This window comes from Staurois parvus, unplaced genomic scaffold (assembly GCF_062004578.1).
Source record: "Staurois parvus isolate SC_StPar_1 unplaced genomic scaffold, SC_StPar_1.0 ptg000316l, whole genome shotgun sequence".
In the NCBI taxonomy this organism is placed as follows: Eukaryota; Metazoa; Chordata; class Amphibia; order Anura; family Ranidae; genus Staurois; species Staurois parvus.
Window position 1 is genome coordinate 4,004,527 of NW_028318112.1, and position 17,402 is coordinate 4,021,928.

At 41.9% G+C, this 17,402-nt stretch overlaps 1 protein-coding gene across 3 annotated transcripts in view; it reads left to right on the forward strand.

Moving 5' to 3' along the window:
• Positions 1–17,402, forward strand: part of CACNA1I (calcium voltage-gated channel subunit alpha1 I) — a 1,904,325-nt gene that overhangs the window by 1,388,962 nt on the left and 497,961 nt on the right. For all 3 annotated transcript variants that reach the window (XM_089683626.1, XM_089683627.1, XM_089683628.1), the window contains exon 16: positions 1,045–1,145. In XM_089683626.1, the coding sequence (XP_089539752.1) occupies positions 1,045–1,145 (101 nt within the window). The remainder of the gene's footprint in view (positions 1–1,044; positions 1,146–17,402) is intronic.

A 17,402-nucleotide genomic window follows, 5' to 3' on the forward strand; every position in this document is an offset into this window, starting at 1 on the left:
TTCACTAGCAACAGAAGATTTTGTTTGTCCCTCTATCCATCAATAATCGTGTGCATATATGTTTAGGATTGTCGTATAATAAAAACCAAGGCCACGTATGAAAGTTAGTCTGACGTTTACCTTTAGGTTTTGGAAAAAAAAAGATTATATGTCTATACTTACCTGCTCTATGTAGTGGTTTTGCACAGAGCAGCCCCGAACCTCCTCTTCTCAGGTCCTCCACAGGCTCTTCTGGTCCCTCCCTTCTGTCGGGTGCCCCCACAGCAAGCAGCTTGCTTTGGGGGCACCCGCTGCTGTGTTTCCATTCACATATGGAGCCTCGGCTCGGCCCCGCCCCTCTCTTTTGTCATTAACTCATTGGCTGTGATTGACAGCAGTGGGAGCCAATGGTCCCCACTTCTGTCTCAGCCAATGAGAAGAGGTAGTCCCGGGATAGCTGAGACTACAGTGCACATCACTGGATTGAGAGGGGGCTTAGGTGAGTATTAGGGGGGGGGGCTGCTGCACACAGAAGGTTTTTTACCTTCATACATAGAATGCATGAAGGTAAAAAACGTTGAACCTTTAGAACCACTTGAAGATGTGATGAAAAATGCACACACACTCCAAAGCAAATATTTATTAACTAATGTGTTCTATTTGAATTAAATTAACATTGGTACACTACCAACATTTGTATTCTATGAAAATGTATTAAATGATATTATAGACACTTCATGATCAAAACATGAATACCATTTGTGTTAATTTTTTGCATACAGGAACTTTCAGGGAACATTTAAAGGACAGGAACTGATGACAGCAGAAATAATGATGTTTTTTTTTGGGCTTTTACTTTGTATATGGAAGTAATTTCTACAGAAGGATAAACACTCTGACATGCACAAAGAGTGTACAAAAATACAATGACACATTGCAGAATTGTGACAGCAGATGACAGCCCCATTTACTATCAAGGAAGTCACTTGCAAATGCATTCTGCAAGTGAAAAAAAAGTTAAAGTAGTGATATAAGATTTTAATATATGACTTATTCCCCACACAGAGTTTATGTTTCCGAATCAGAAAAATGATTGAGGTTTATCGACCGGATTGGTGTGAATTACGCGAGGACTGGTCCATATTCCTTTTCTCTCCTCAGAACAGGTAATACAAATGGAAAAGTGGTAAATACAATGCTTTTTCAGATATGGAAAAAGTTATATGTCCTAGACCACATCAGGTACTAGGATATACAACACAATATCTAGCTGTCTTTTACTTCAATTGACCAAAAAATGTTATTTAATTTGAAATTAAAATTTTACTTACCACAAAGACATTTGACATATCTGGCTGTGTAGATCATTTTATTCAGCTTGTACCAGGTATTGCATCCCAAATTTGCAAATATTGCATCCCAAACAAATTTTTAAGTGCATTATATCTATATTTAGGATAATTTTAATGCTAACAATTGCTCCATCTCCCTTTTCAGCAGTTAAATATCATCTGCTTTCAGGAGGTGCATACGTCATACTTGTAAACTACCAATTTAAAATGGTTGTAAACCCTTAAATATACCCAGTGAAGTGATTAGCCTCAGGTGATACACAGAGATTAAACAAATCCTCCTACATACGTTGTACCTGTTTATCTGCAGCCATTTCTCCTGTAGAACCTTCCAAAACACACAGATCAAAGGTTTAAAAAGCAGGGGTCTAATGTCATACACACTTCAGAGCTAGAGTGATCTGATAGATGAGTGGAGGGAGTGGACACCCCCCTGCAAACACACTCATAGAAAAACATACATACTGTAGCTGAGGCTATGAAACACTTGTTATGTGCTGGGTGGGGGGACGTGTTGTCTTCTGGGAGGCTGTTTTGTTGGTGTCATGACCTGGTTTGAGGCTGAAATGACAAGAGGGCTTCCCTTATGGCTCTGGTCTGAATACACCTGAATATGGTGACGGGTGTACAAGGCACAAAGTAGCATGAGTTCCAGAGCTCCAGACGGTTGGTAGTTTGTGGAGTTGGTCCAAATGGACGCGACCTTGGCAGCAGAGAGAAGTCCCAGGAACTTCTGTGAAAGGAACTGTAGCAGGTAGATTGTGGACACATGGTATGAAGGTGCAAGGTAGGACCCAGTGGGTGGATCTGGAAGGCAGGGCTGCCAGAAACTTATGCAGGTAAGTAGGAAAGACATGATTTGAAGCCAAGCCAGAGTCATACACAGGTAAACAACTGGAAGAGGAGACGTGGTTGGGAGCTAAGCTAAGGTCATAAACAGCCAAGATGAGAGAGAGGGTCTGCAACCAAGGTAGGGTCACACACAGGAGATTTGACAGAAGTGTAGTCAATCATCAAGCTGAGGTCACAATCAGGAAACAAGGAAGGACAAGCCAAGTCAACAACAGGTAATCAAACAGCAGGAAATCAGAAAGAACAAGGAACAAGGATCATGGATAGCTGATGGTCATCCTTTGATTACCAGTCACCATTCCTTCCTTTAACCCTTTCACTACCAGGCCCTGCTCTCCGGACTATTTTTTTTAAATGTTTCCATTACTTTTTTATTTTTCTCTTACAGCTTTCACAGTTTGTAAAATACCCACCAAACCATATATTTTCTGAAAGAACTTGACCAGTAGAATAAAAAGTAGGTGCTACTGATTTTTAAGGCCCCGTGATATTTGTCAAAATAATATTTTTGCTAAAAATACACAAATTTCATTATTAGCAGATACAAATACTGCACATTTTACAAAATTCCTGCCAAATTTCTACTAAATATAAAAGCTTTATGTATCTCTCAGGAACGGGTACATGTACTGGACACTCGGTCCTTGGTGCAGCTCAGCATTACCATTTCTATGTCTGGCCACTGGACTCGTCACACATGGCTTAAGAAAGGTTACCATAGAAAACAAAAAGTATACATAACCTGTCCTGGTCAGAAAGCCCCTGAAAGAGACTGATAACAGAAACGTCATTCAGAATTAAATAATACAATTACAACATTTGTTGTCTATACATGTCATAGGAAAGAAAATCAATCCACAAGGCCCTACACCCATAGAACTTATCAAAAGTGTGTGCACTTTGATGTCTCCACTCCTCAGTCTCCATAATATCATGCACCTTCTGTAGCCACTCTTTGACTATGGGTACTACAGGAGATTTCCAGTGAATTCGGATAAGACATTTACCAGAATTGAGAAGATGGGGCATCAAGGAGCATTTAAATGACCCATCCAATCACTTTGTGTCATGAAATAGGATAGGTAAAGGATCGTCTGCCAATTGGGACTGTGTAACCTCATGAATAATATTCTGAATGGTGGACCAAAAAGGACAGATAGCTGGGCAGTCCCACCACAAGTGTAGGAAAGTGCCCCTCTACCCGCAACCTCTCCAGCAAAGCCCGGATACTGTTGGGAAAATGCGGGATAAAAGTCTGTAAGGTACCTTATACCATCTGGATAGAAATTTGAAACATGATTCCTGAGCTTTTGACGTTAACCAATGAAGTATGAGCTAAGGATATTATTTTATCAATAGGACAGTCTGACATGTCTCCACCCAGCTCTTTCTCCCACTCCCGCGTGTAGTAGGGAGTTGTAGTAGGGAGTTGTAGTAGTCAATTTCTCCAACAATAATATATATAATTTGGAGAGAAGATGGGTAGAGCCTGCCCTATCTAGGCACATAGACACGGAAAAGTGGTGAGGGGAAATTTGCCAAAGAGAATTTCTTGTTTAAGCCATCCCAGATAGTCAAAGTTGCAGAAGAGAGCGGGGAGATCCAGTCTGAGAGACCCCAAAATGTTCGAGGAAGCCAAAGGGCATGAGCTAGGTTTTGTCCTGCCATGGTCTTTTCTGGAGGAACCCATAATTTGGCTCCTGCATGTAAGTTCCAGTTAACAATTCTGACAGTGGCTTGATAGTACAGTGAAAAGTCTGGGAGACCTAGGCCTCCCCTTGCTTTCATACAACGCAAAAGTTCGTATGAGAGACGTGGCGGTTTCCTGTGCCACACAAATTTAGTGAACTGCTGGTGAGCTTTAAGGAAAGGCCCTAGGTAAGCAGATGAGATGCTTTGGGAAAAAAAAAATTAAATTTGGGAAGGATCATCATCTTCAATATACTTATCCTACCGAGTCAGGTGGTTTGTACTTTCTCCCAGGATTTTAATTCTTCCTGGACACGGCGTAACAATGGGATAAAATTAACTCTGTATAGGTCCTTCAGATCAGGGGACAATTTGATACCTAGATAAGAGAGGGGTAGTCTTGCTATTTAAAAGGAAATTAATGCTCAAGAACTTGTCGTTCAACCTCCACAATAATCACAGGCAGAATGACTGACTTCCCAAGGTTAATCTTAAAACTGGATAGATAATGGAAGCTACTTATTTCATTCAAGAGGTTAGGCAGGGATGTTCTTGGAGAGCTAAGAAAAAAAAATGGTGTCTGCAAATGCAGCCAATTTATGTTTGGTGGATCCCACCTGAACCCCAATAATACCAGGGTTCAATCGAATCCAGCGTAAAAATGCCTCCATGATCAAGGCAAATAATGGTGGTGACAGGTGACATCCCTACCTGGTTAACTTTCACCTGGGCCATAGGACAAGCCTAAAAAGAGGCAATCCAAGATTGCATCTTGGTCCCAAGTCCAAGCCTATGCAATAAACGTGATCTAAATACCCAATCTATGCGGTCCAAAGCTTTCTCGGCATCAAACGAGAGGACAAGATGGGGGGTTTTTAAGGTGGAAGTTTAGTGGAAAAGGGAAATGGCTCTCTGGGAGTTGTTTCCTATCAGAGAAAGACAGTGTGGATTTGTCTGAGGAAGAGTACAGCCAGGGATCCTGACATAAATTTAAATCGTGCAAGGAACTGGAAAACTTTAATACTCCTGTGCTTGTGGAGTGGGCCCAGAAATGTCAGTAGGCTGTAATTATATCCTGGCTTTCCTAGGATGCTCTTGCCTTGTTGTCTTCACAAGACTGGGGAAGTCTCGAGATACTGCAATAACAAACAAAACAGAGGGAGCACTGTCCTAGTTAATCATCCTTAAAATATGGCTTTATTAAGTAAAAAAAGTAAGTATTATACTCACAAAGTCAGCTAAAAGTAAAAGCTCATCACATAGAAACAGTTTCGAGTTCTTGGTCTCTTCCTTAGAGTCAACAAGACTGTTGTCTGCTCCCAGGCTATTAAATTGTGTGGTGTCATTACCACCAACCAGTTTGGAAACACCCCCATACTGATCGGTGGTCATGACACAATATATTCGCCTAGAAGCAGACAACAGTCTTGTTGGCTCTGAGGAAGAAGCCAATTCCTCGAAACATGTCAGCCTGTTGAGATTTCATTGTCCTGTACTTTATGATAAACTGTGGATTGGACGGTGTTGTTTCTATGTGATGAGCTTGTACTTTTAGCTCACTTTGTGATAATATTACTTACTTTTTTATTTAACCACTAGCCTACAGGGCACTTATACCCCCTTCCTGCCCAGGCCAGTTTTCAGCTTTCAGCACTTTCGCACTTTGAATGACAATTGCGCGGTCATGCAACACTGTACCCATATGAAATTTTTATACTTTTTTTGAGACAGATAGAGCTTTCTTTTGGTGGTATTTAATCACCTCTGGGGTTTTTATTTTTTGCTAAACAAACCAAAAACAACTGAAAATTTGGGGGAAAAAATGTTTTTTTCTTACTTTGTTATAAAATTTTGTAAATAAGTTATTTTTCTCCTTCACTGATGTGCGCAATGAGACTGCAGTGATTGGCACTGATAGGCTGCACTGATAGGCACCGATAGGTGACATTGATGGGCACTGATGAGGAGGCACTAGTTGGTGGCACTGATGGGCATTGACAGGCATTACTGATGGGCACTGAGAGGCAGCACTCATATATGACACTGATAGGTGGCACTGACTGGCACTCTTAGGTGGCACTGACTGGCACTGTTAGGCGGCACTGACTGGCACTGATAGGCGGCACTGACTGGCACTGATAGGCGGCACTGACTGGCAGCACTGATAGGTGACACTGAAAGGCAGCTCAGATGGGCACTGATATGTGGCATTGATGTGCACTGGTAGGCACTGATATGTTGCATTGATGTGGCACTGATGGGCACTGGCAGGTTGCATTGATGGGCACTGACAGGTGGCATTGATGGGCACTGACAGGTGGCACTTCTGGGGCCACACTGATCATCAGGGCACACTGATCATCAGTGCGCTGATGATCAGTGCACATGTCCCCTCTGAGGAATGCCCGATTACCGGCTCTCCTCTGCTCTCGAGCTGTCAGCGTGACAGCTCGTGAGGAGAGAAATGCCGATAACCGGTATTTCCCTATTTACATGTGATCAGCTGTGATTGGACACAGCTGATCACATGACCGAGCCGACATTTTTGGCTCTTTCCATCGATCGGTGATCCGCTGTGTCCGAGGGACACAGCGCACCACCGATCGCTGCGCTGCGTGCCCCCGTAGCCGTGCATGTGCGGTTCGAGTGGGACTATGTCATATGACGTCCTCCCAGAATGAGAGAACCGCCTTGCGCCCTTCATTACACTATACGGCGGGCGGGAGGCGGTTAATAAAGCTATATTTTAAGGATAATGCATTAGGCCAATGCACCCTCTGTTTTGTTTGTTAATACATTGAAATCGCCCCCTAAGATCACTGAACCTGAGAAGAAGTCCTGTAAGATTCCTAGCACTTTGCCAATAAAAGAAACTTGGAATTAAGGGCATAAATATTCACTAATGTAAGAGGATTTCCATAAAGAGACCCTTTACCATCACGTATCTGCCCTCAGGGTCATCCAGGTGTGACTCTGGGAAAAAGGGGCAAGTTTTGTGAAAGGCTTTTGCCACAGCTTTGGCTCGCTTAATTGGGGATGTATTTTGAAACCAGCTGTCAAACAGGTACAGTGGCAGTTTGGGGATCGATCCCGACACAAAGTGGGTTTCCTGCAACATCAAAACCTGTGGTTTAAGGGTCTTTACTTCCCACCATACTCTACTGTGTTTGCATGGAGAACTAAGATCCTTGACATAGTATAAAAGCACTTTAAAGGCAGACATTAGGATAAAGAACAAAACCTGCTTGAGGCAAACAGTTGACCTGGAAAAAAAAAAATCAACAAAAATGATGGAGAGCATTTACAAAAAAAGACAATGCAAAACCTAAATATAGACAACAGACCTATGAGCGGAGGGGGAACCACAAAGGGATCATCCACAGTGAAATAACGGAATTGGGTAAGTGGGGTAGCGTATAAGCCATATCCAAGTAGGCAACTCCAACCAAAGCCACCCACCGCCTATGTAAATGCAAAAACATAGAGCAGTGAAACAAATTACACAGCCAAATACCAAAACAATAGACATGACTTGCTGTATGTCCTGAAACCCCTATGCCATCAGTAGAAAAAACAACTGATTATAAGCAAGAAAAAAAAAAGTGGGGGGAGGGGGGCGGGGAGTGGAGTGTGTGGCAATAGAGAAACAGCAACTTGCAAAGAGAAAAATGGTCCTGCTGATTGGGGCTAGCGTAGAATGGAGAAACATTATCTGAAGTCTTGGAAGGATGATTCAAAGGAAATCGGCAGCAAGTGAGGTCACAGGCACCAACCCAAAATGAACCGGATGGGTAGTAACCAAGAACAAATGTTCAAGTGTTCCCTTTGGCATTAGGTGAGCCCAGATGACTTCAGATCCGCTTATGTTTCTGGCGTGGTTCCTGCCAATCACTCCTATGGTCAGGAAAGTCCACTTTGGACAGATGGAAAATTTGAAGAAATTGTGGTAGCTCATCTTTGTCATAGAGAGTGGCTGAGGTCCCATCTTTAGCAACTGTAAACCAGAACGGAAAGCCCTAACGGTATGTAGCTTCTGAAGAGCGTAGGGTGTCCAGGAGAGGGCACAAGGTTTTCCACAGCTCCAAAGAGCAGAGGGATTAGATCAGGAAAAAAGTATAGCTTCTAGCCCTCAAATTCCAAATAAGGGCATTTGCGCATACCCCTCATGATAGTTTGTTTGTCCTGGTAGCGCAGCAGTTTACAGATCGCATCACAAGGCTTATTAGCATCCAGGTTCGCTGGCCCCAGGGCTCTGTGAGCACGCTCTTTTTGAATGAGTAGTGCAGGGGATTTTCCCAGGATTTTTGTAAAAGCATAAAGCAAGGTTGGAATCAGGACGGCTGTTTTAACGGATTCAGGCAGCCCGTGAATCCTCAGGTTTTTCCTGTGGCTCCTGTTCTTATAATCATCAAATGGGAGAGTAAACCCTCAATCCTGCGATCTTGTTGATCTAACCCATTTTGCAGGGAATGGAGTACAGCCGAGGACTCATTTTGTTGTGTTTCAAGGGTTCAGCCCATGAGCCTATCTGTATGGTATCAGCTTTGAGTTCTTGGAAACCAGCTTTGTATGTGTCTTCCAGCTGCTTGAAAAAGGCTGCCAGATAAGCCTTTGTGGGGAGTTCACCAAGATAGTGCTTGATATCCCAGCAGGGATCCTGAGGGAGTGAGGAGTGCAGCAAGGGGGATTGCCAGGTCCCTGTGGCTGAAGGGGAAGATGTGAAGGGAGGTTGGGACTCATCCTGCAGTGTGGCATCCATGCTGGAATCATCCCTGAGGAGCACTGGCATCTCTCCAGATAGGGAAGAAAAGGAAGGGTCCACCATGATGACACCAGCCGGTTCACCTGCCCACAGCCCAGGGAGGAACAGGAAAAAGCTGCCCTGCAGGCGCTTGTTGGAAGGGTCAGCTGGAGGCTCTGAGTCCCCCTTCTTCCCCAGCATCACCGCTGTAGAAATTGTGCGACTGTGGTGGCTATGAGTAGTGTTTAGTGGCAGTGGGCAGCAGGAGCTCAGCTCCGTCCTCCATTATGGCTTGGCAACGCCCTCCGGCAACTGGTCCTTAAATTTTCAGTAGTTAGAATTACCTTAATTTGTTGAACGTATCTGTACTGTTACCAAAACTGCCTCCAGAAAAGTAATTACTGCTTTATTGAATTACCAAGAATATGTCTTGTTTCCAATAAAAGCTCATCTTCTGCTTACCAGTTTCTGTTGAATGAACATGAATGTGCAGCTCTCTGCAGATTCTTGGCATGTCTTAGTACTAAGATTATGTAACTCCTTTGTGCATGTATGGGAGCTATGTTATTTCAAACTGGCCAAAAAGATGGCAAAATAGTAAATAGTAACTTTACGAATAGCAAATTGATAAAAAGTAATGTTCTTTAGCAAGGAACATACATTCCACATTGATAATTATGCTACCAAAATTAGTGTGTGCTGTAAACTGCCTTCAGCATTGCTCCTGTTTTTTCTTACTAGAGGCTGTCTTTTTGCTGAAGTTTAGAGCCCCGGAGGAGCAGTGGCTCTGATTTTCAGCACAATGACAAAAATGGAGAGCAACTAAGCATGTTAAGAGCAGGGTGAAATAGTGTATTACTGGATTTTAAATAGTATAGGCACTTATTTTTAATGTTTTGCATAGCTATATTTGCAAAAGGGGCCTGCCTGAAGTGATCTAGCAGGACCTAATTTTCTGAACAAAGGTCCACTTTAAGGTCTGTTTGATTAACAATCCCTTTCTCAATTCTCTCTTCCATCATTATATTCTGTGTCTATACCATAGGGTCATAATGTACACAAAATACCACTTCTAAACTTTAATATATATCATTTTAGTAATGGTAATAATATGAAATAGTGTATTAAAATAAATTAGTCAATAAAATATAGTTCCATCTCTCACCATTTCTCTGTCTGCCACTAACATTCATGAAGCCGCATTTTATCCGACTTCTCCCTGTAATAAATGTTTATTACCTGTACATCCTGCAAGTAGATCTATTATATTTCTATTTGCTGTAAAAGGATGACAAATTTGTCTGTTCTGCAGTGAAATCTCACAGCAGTTTTGTTACCCTGTGTGACAGGGCAGACTTAAATGGATATGTCTTTTTAAAGTGCAGCCAAATTGGGATAACACCTACTTTATTTTTTTGTTCATGTTCTTATTCACATAGTACGACTTTAACCCCACTGGCGGTATTCCCAAGTGTAGCTCGGGGTTAACTTTCAGTACCAGAAGCGGTAACCCCGAGGTACACTCGGGATTAGCCTGCAGCGTTGCTCAGGGATTCTCTCCATCACTTACCCTGTCCTGCGCTCCAGTGATGTCCCCCCTGCAGAGTCCCCAGCCATTTCCTCCAGCCGATGCCGGCATCCGTCTTCCGGATTTTGTTCCCTGAGATCGTTGGGATGTATGGGGGATGGAACCGGTGGGAAATTAAAAAAATGTGACATTCACTCAATACACTAAAATCTCATAGTATAACATTACTGTATCAAACCATTTCACATACATTTTGTCCCTAGTGCTTTGTCCTGTGCCCTGCCTGCATTTTTACTATTCTTTCTGCCTGGAAACTGAGAAACGTCCATGGCGTTCAAAAAGCGTTCCTTTCGGTCAAAAGGGGTTTTAGCCCAGCTAGAGAACAGCGATAGTAAATTAGAACCACTTGCAGAATTGAGTGATAATGATTAGTGGGGAAATTCATCATCAGACCCTGAAAACGATTTTGCGACTAAGATCAGTGATGTGCGAACTTGGGGCTCTATTTCAAATTTCAGTGTTTTTGGTTTGATTACATTATGGAATTAAATTTATTATTATATTTTTATTATTTATGATTATTAATTATATTATAATTTATGATTTCGTGTTTCAAATTTTATCATAACCAGGATGTTTACTAGACTCTTGTTCGGACAGATTTCAGTGAGTTATTCCTAAGAAATACAGGCCTACAATAAAAAAACAACGTATTTCCATGCAAAAAAATGTATCGCTTTGAGCACAGAAATACTGACATAATCAGACCGCTAAGGAGATTAAAGGTGAATTCTAAGTTACTTTGTAAAAAGTGAAGGCACAGTATGAGTTACCATGTTATATCTGACAGGTTTATGGCTCTGCTGGAGCATACACCGAGACAGAGGAGAGTAGCACATAGAGCAGCTATGCCCACTCCTCCCCTCTACTGCCCATTCACCAAAGCCTTTGTATTTTGTGAATGAGTTCACATACTACTAAGGATTCTGTAATTGGGTAGGAGGAGGAGAATGGGAGGCGCCTGCATAGCAGTTACAGTGAATCTACTGTTGCAGAGGCGAAAAGGATCAGCTCAAGGCTCCCCGAACTACAGTGATTGCTGCCTTCCTGGAATGCAAAACAATTGTCATATATAAATAGTAGGGTTAAGCCCAGGATGTGTCGGGCACCTCACTGGGCTTGATTCATAGTGTGCATTCATTTTTTAGGAGCTGAATTCCTGCAGTTCAGCTTTAACCACCTCCCACCTGGGCTGTTATGAAAAAAAATGCAGAGTGGGAGCGTTGTTATCCTAGGAGGACATCCTTCCACTTGAGCACATTTTTTTTTTACATACTGTCACCAGTCAATGTCTCTGATCACCACCACACCAGCCATACACTGCACTGCTCTGGTGACAGCATGTAAAAAAAATACATTTTGGTTAATTTCTTCATTTTCCCAAAAAATGACAAAAAAATTACAGCTTCAAAAAACTCACCCTGCCTTTTTTCATAATTGTGTTTTTATTGCATTTTCTAAGTTTCACAAAGAAAACCAAAGCACGGCAGTAGTCAATGACAAAGGATGGAGCAGAGACACCAAAAATGTCATGAACATAAGGCAGAGAAAAAAAGTGCAGTCTTCATTATACAAGTACAAAATAACCAGTCATGTAATAAAAAGGCACAATGAAGCAAGCACATAACCTTGGATAGTATACAAACCAGCTCTGATATTTGGCCAAAAACAAGACTTACAAACGTTATCTGATGAAACAGAGAGGGACACACCAGGGGTAAAGTCCTACAGGTGTAATGGGTAATAGGGCCAGAAGAAAAGATGTAGCTATCTGAATATCTGAAGAGAAGGCCAAATTCAGATTGATCCCAGACATCCCAAATTTTGGAGAACTTCATGAAAGTGTCCACTGTAGCAATGAGATGTTCCATTCTACGAATATCAGCTATAACACTCAAACACTGTGGTTGTGTTGGTGGGTCAGAGAATAACTAACATAATTTTATAACATGCTTGGCAGCTAGTAGAATATAGGAAGTCAATCTTTTAGCATGGTTAGAGATGCCCAGAAAAGGCAGACCCAATAGGTAATTAACAGGGTCTGAAACTGCAAAAAAACAGGGTACTCAAAATTCTTTACAGGTTATCAGTTTAAAGTTAATCGTGAATTATGGCCCTAGAATTATTTCTCGCACTCTAACGTTTGTGACAATACCTTACATGTGGCGCAACTGATGCTTACATAGAAATGCTGGTCTTACACTGCACTTTTTATATGGGGGTGTGCAATTTTTTTTTAATATACTTTTTTTTTTAACTTTATTGCTATCACAAGTGGCTAACAAGCCCCATAACTGATAGCATGCACAGACAACAAGTCCAATTTATGGAGAAAATTGGGGTCTATTAGACCTCCAATGCAAAAATTCAAGCACATATCATGCTTAAATATTTGCATCCTCAGCTACACTAGCTGAGGAATGACAGCTATTACCCCAGAAGTGATATAAGGTTGCTTTCACACTAATCCGATTTTCTTCCATATTTGCGGTAAAAAAAAAGCAGAAGAAAAATGCATGACCATTAAATCCTATGGAACATTTCATACTGGTCAGTTGCGGGACCTTTGCAAGTCCTGTTTGCTGCATTTTTGGTGCAGTAAAAAAAAAAATGCACCTCCTTATTGAAATGAATGGAAAACACATAAAAAAATGCACTTTCAATTGTGCCTTTAACCGCTTGCCCACCGCCCTATAGCAGATATATTGGTACAGGGAGGCAGGGGTGCGCAAAATCTATTATCTATTATCTAAAATATATTCCTGATTTTGCATTTTCAAGTAGGGGGCACGCTTGAGCCGTGTGCACACCCTACCCACGCCGCTATTCACGGGCCTCGGCTGTCAATTCCCAGGTCAATCACTCGCCAGCACCCAGTGATCGTGGAGCATTACCGACAGAGGGACAGAACTGTAAGTAAACAATACAGTTCTCTCCCCTATCAATTCCTGCACACTGATATGCATGGCTTTGCATAACAGAGCCATGCAAAGCAGTGTGCTTACAGTGAAGCACACACACACAGCTTACAGTAAAACAGCATACAGTTAACCCTTTGATCGCTCCACATGTTAACCCTTTCCTGCCCAGTGCCATTAGTAAAGTGTCAGTGCTGTTTATTAGCACTGATCACTGTATTAATGACACTGGGGATGTCAGTGACACCAAGTCAGTTCCCCCCAGTGTCAGAATGCCCGGTGCAGTCCTGCTATAAGTTGCTAATTGCCACCATTACTAGTAAACATAACTAAAAAAAAAATTCCCAGTATCTATACTGCCATTTGTAAACTCTATAACTTTTATATAAACGATTAATTTACATGTATTGGGATTTTTTTTAGCAAAGACATGTAGCAGAATACATTTTGGCCTAAGTTTGTGACAAAATTTGTTTTTTTTTAATTTTTTTACATTACATGTTTAATAGCAAAAAGTCAAATATTGTTTTTTTTTTCTAAAAATTGCCAGTCTCTTTTTTTATAGAGCAAAAAATAAAAACACACATGCAATCAAATACCACCAAAAGAAAACTCTATTTGTGGGAACAAAAAGGACATAAATTTCATTTGGGTGCAGCGTTGCATGACTGCGCAATTGTCAGGTAAAATAACGCAGTGCCGTAACGCAAAAAATGGCCTGGTCAGGAAGGGGAGTAAATCCTCTCGAGGTCAAGCAGTTAATGCGTTTTTTTTTTAAGTCACATGTTTTTTTTAATAGGTGTGAAATGCACAGGAAATATGAGCAATTTTCCGTGGGGAGGGGAACACACTTTGAGAACCCCATAAAAGAGCTGCTTGAAAGCCCTTCACCAACTGTTGAAGCTGGGACCAAGCTCCTGCCTGCATTCAGGAGCTTGACTTAACCACTTGTCTGCTATGCTGTTTATAAATGTATATTTGTAGAAAAGTGGTTAAATGGACTTTATTTTTTTTTTTTTTTAATCCAAACAACTTTTATTGTCAAGATAATAGAGAAAATGGAACAGTACTTACAGAATCCACAATGGCATTACTGCAACAGCAGGATTACACATAAATAGAACAATGTGGATATGCAGATCCCGTAGAAAAACAGAAGTGGTAATCAAACAAAACAGAGATCATAAGGATCCAAAACTTTCTTGACAATTTCTTGCTTTTTCCTTACATACCTTCCCAACCAGATGTAAACAGAACTGGGGGAAAGGAACAAAGCCCAAAACATGTTACATAGTTAGTCTGGCTGAAAAACGTCCATCCAGTTCAACCAGTAAAAAAAAAAAAAAATTATAATCCTATACCCACAGTTGATCCAGAGGAAGGCAAAAAACACCCAGCAAAGCATAATCCAATTTGCTCCTGCTGGGAAAAAAAGTTCCTTCCTGATCCCCCGAGAGGCAATCGGATATTCCCTGGATCAACTTAACCTATAAATGTTAGTATCCAGTTATATTCTGTGTATCTAAGAAAATATCCAGGCCTTTTTTGAAGCAATCCACTGAGCTGGCCAGAACCAACTCTTGAGGGATTCTATTCCACATTTTCACAGCTCTCACTGTGAAGAAACCTTTCCGTGTTTGGAGATTAAATTTCTTTTCCTCCGGATGTAAAGAGTGCCCCCTTGTCCTCTGTGATGACCTCAGGGTGAATAGCTCTACACCGAGTTCACTATATGAACCACTGATGTATTTATACATGTTGATCATATCCCCCTTAATCTCCTCTTCTCGAGAGAGGATAAATTCAGTTCCTCTAATCTTTCCTCATAGCTGAGCTTCTCCATGCCTCGTATCAGTTTGGTTGCCCTTCTCTGTACTTTCTCCCCTTCCCCAATTTTCTTTTTGTGAATTGGTGCCCAAAACTGAACTGCATATTTCAGATGAGGTTTTACTAATGATTTGTACAGGGGTAAAATGATATCTCTCTGTTTATATTGACTCGCTATCAGCCACTCTAGACTCGCTATCACCCCCAACAACACGAAGCATTAGACCCTGACTGCTACAACCCTGGCAGACTGACCATGCTGAAAATCTCAAGCGACACAGTAGTGCGCTGGAGCGACTATGGAGCAAAACCAGATCCCAACAAGTGTTCACCCGATATAAATCTGCCTTCCTAACCTACACTTCCTCCCTTCACGCTGCCAAGCAAGCCTACTTTGTTACCCTCATTAATACCTTCTCCTCCAGTCGTCGCTGGCTCTTCTTTACTTTTTTTTTTCCCCAAAAATAATTTTATTAGGAAAGGTAAGGCAGATCAATATACATGCAAATACAAATGACAGTCCGAACATAGACACAATGTATAGCATAGCATAGCATAGAGTGTATAGCATAGAGTGTATTAGATAATTTGTTATAGGCAGAGGAATTACTAACCTATCTACTTGTATGCCCTTACAGTATGTTGAGGGAATGGGAAATGTTGGGAAAGAATAGTACAGGTTGATGTGTTCGTTATGAGTTGTGTTCCCAGTTCAGGAGCGTGTGATCCACAAGAAAGTAGGCACACCTGTACGAAAGTGATATGTTCTGTTGGTGAAAAATAATCGATGAAAACGTATAAAAGGTGTGAGATGAAACGAAATCGGAGAGGTGAATAGATAAAGGAGGAAATGTAAAGTGAAGTAGTGGGGGGGGGGGGGTGTATGGGGAAGAGAAGAAGAGATTAAAAAAAAAACCAAAGGTGGGGGGAGGGGTAGGAAGAATGGGTAATAGAATGGGTAGCTGTAGGTAAAATAAATCACAACATTTTGTACGAACCAGAAAGATAACCATATAGCTTAATATTCAACACGTGCATGAGCATTCAATGGGGCAACGCGTGGGTCAAGTATCCAAAAGGCAAACCACGATGCCTAGTCGCAATCCAACCAAATGCGCCTCAAATGCGTCACCGGCAGACAGAGCATCCCCCCGAGACAACATGGTGTCTATACATTCAAACAGGGGGTGTAGGTTGTTCCTGCAATAATAGATGATAGGCAGTGGTGGTTTTGAAATGACTGCAACAAGCCCATGTCTTCCTGAATCTCTCGGGATGGTCTTTGGCTACAGAAATCAATTCCTCCATTTCCTCAATTTTATTGATCCTTGCAAACCATTCGCGAGTAGTGGGAACATGTGTTGAGCGCCAGTGGACTGGGATGCATTGTTTTGCCACGTTTACCATGTGCATGGCGAGTGATTTACGATATGTCCTAAATGGGAGTGTGGAATGGTGGAGCAAGAATTGTGCGCGGGAGAGGTCTAGGGAGTACGTAGTTACTTGCACGATTATGGGTTGGATTTTTCCCCAGAAAGGCTGCAACAATGGGCAATCCCTCCAGACATGCAGGAGTATACCTGTCGCCTGGTGACATCTCCAACACGAATCTGGGAGGTTAGGGTCAAATTTGTGAAGTAAGGACGGCACTCTGTACCATCTGGAATAGATTTTAAAGTTGTTTTCTTGTGTTGAGACACATATGGACCCTTTGTGAATATGTGCATAAACGTGATCCCAGTCTTCTGGCGATAGTTGTAGTTGTAAGTCAGAGCACCAGGCCTTGCAAGCTTTCCTAGAAGGAAGGTCGATGGTATTTTCGAGGCACGTGTAGAGTTTAGATATAACATGCCTCTGTGGAGAGTCCGTGGAGCAGAGTTTTTCAAATGGGGTAGGTAGTCTAGTAAAGTCTTTTAGGTGTGAGGAGCTATGTACAAAGTGGTGGAGTTGTCTGTACATCCATGGTGTTAGGGTTAGGGATGGCCATTTGTTCAAAAGGCGGTCTCTGAGTAAGAATATCCCACCCTTGAAGAGTTGATGCAGATTCAAATTGTCTGGGGGGTTAGACCCGGCGAGAAAGGCACGGGACATACCAGGGGGGAAGTCTGGGTTCATTTTGATAGGAGTGAGTGGACCAGGGGTCAAAGAAATATCTGTTTTCTGACTTATCAGATGATAACACGATAGAGTAGGGCCTATAAGAAGATGTTCCCTGAACTCAGACGGGATGTGGGGATTTTTCAGCCAAGGGGAAGAAGTGAGTGGGATCTCTGAAAAAGCAGCTTCCAAATTAACCCAAGTCTTACGGTTGCCGTTCATAGACCAGTCTACAATTCTTGCCATGTGACAGGCTCTGTAGTAGCGGGTGATATCAGGCAGTCCAATACCTCCGCTCATCTTAGGCATGGTCAGTTGTTCAAAACCAATTCTGGGACGTTTATTACACCATAGAAATG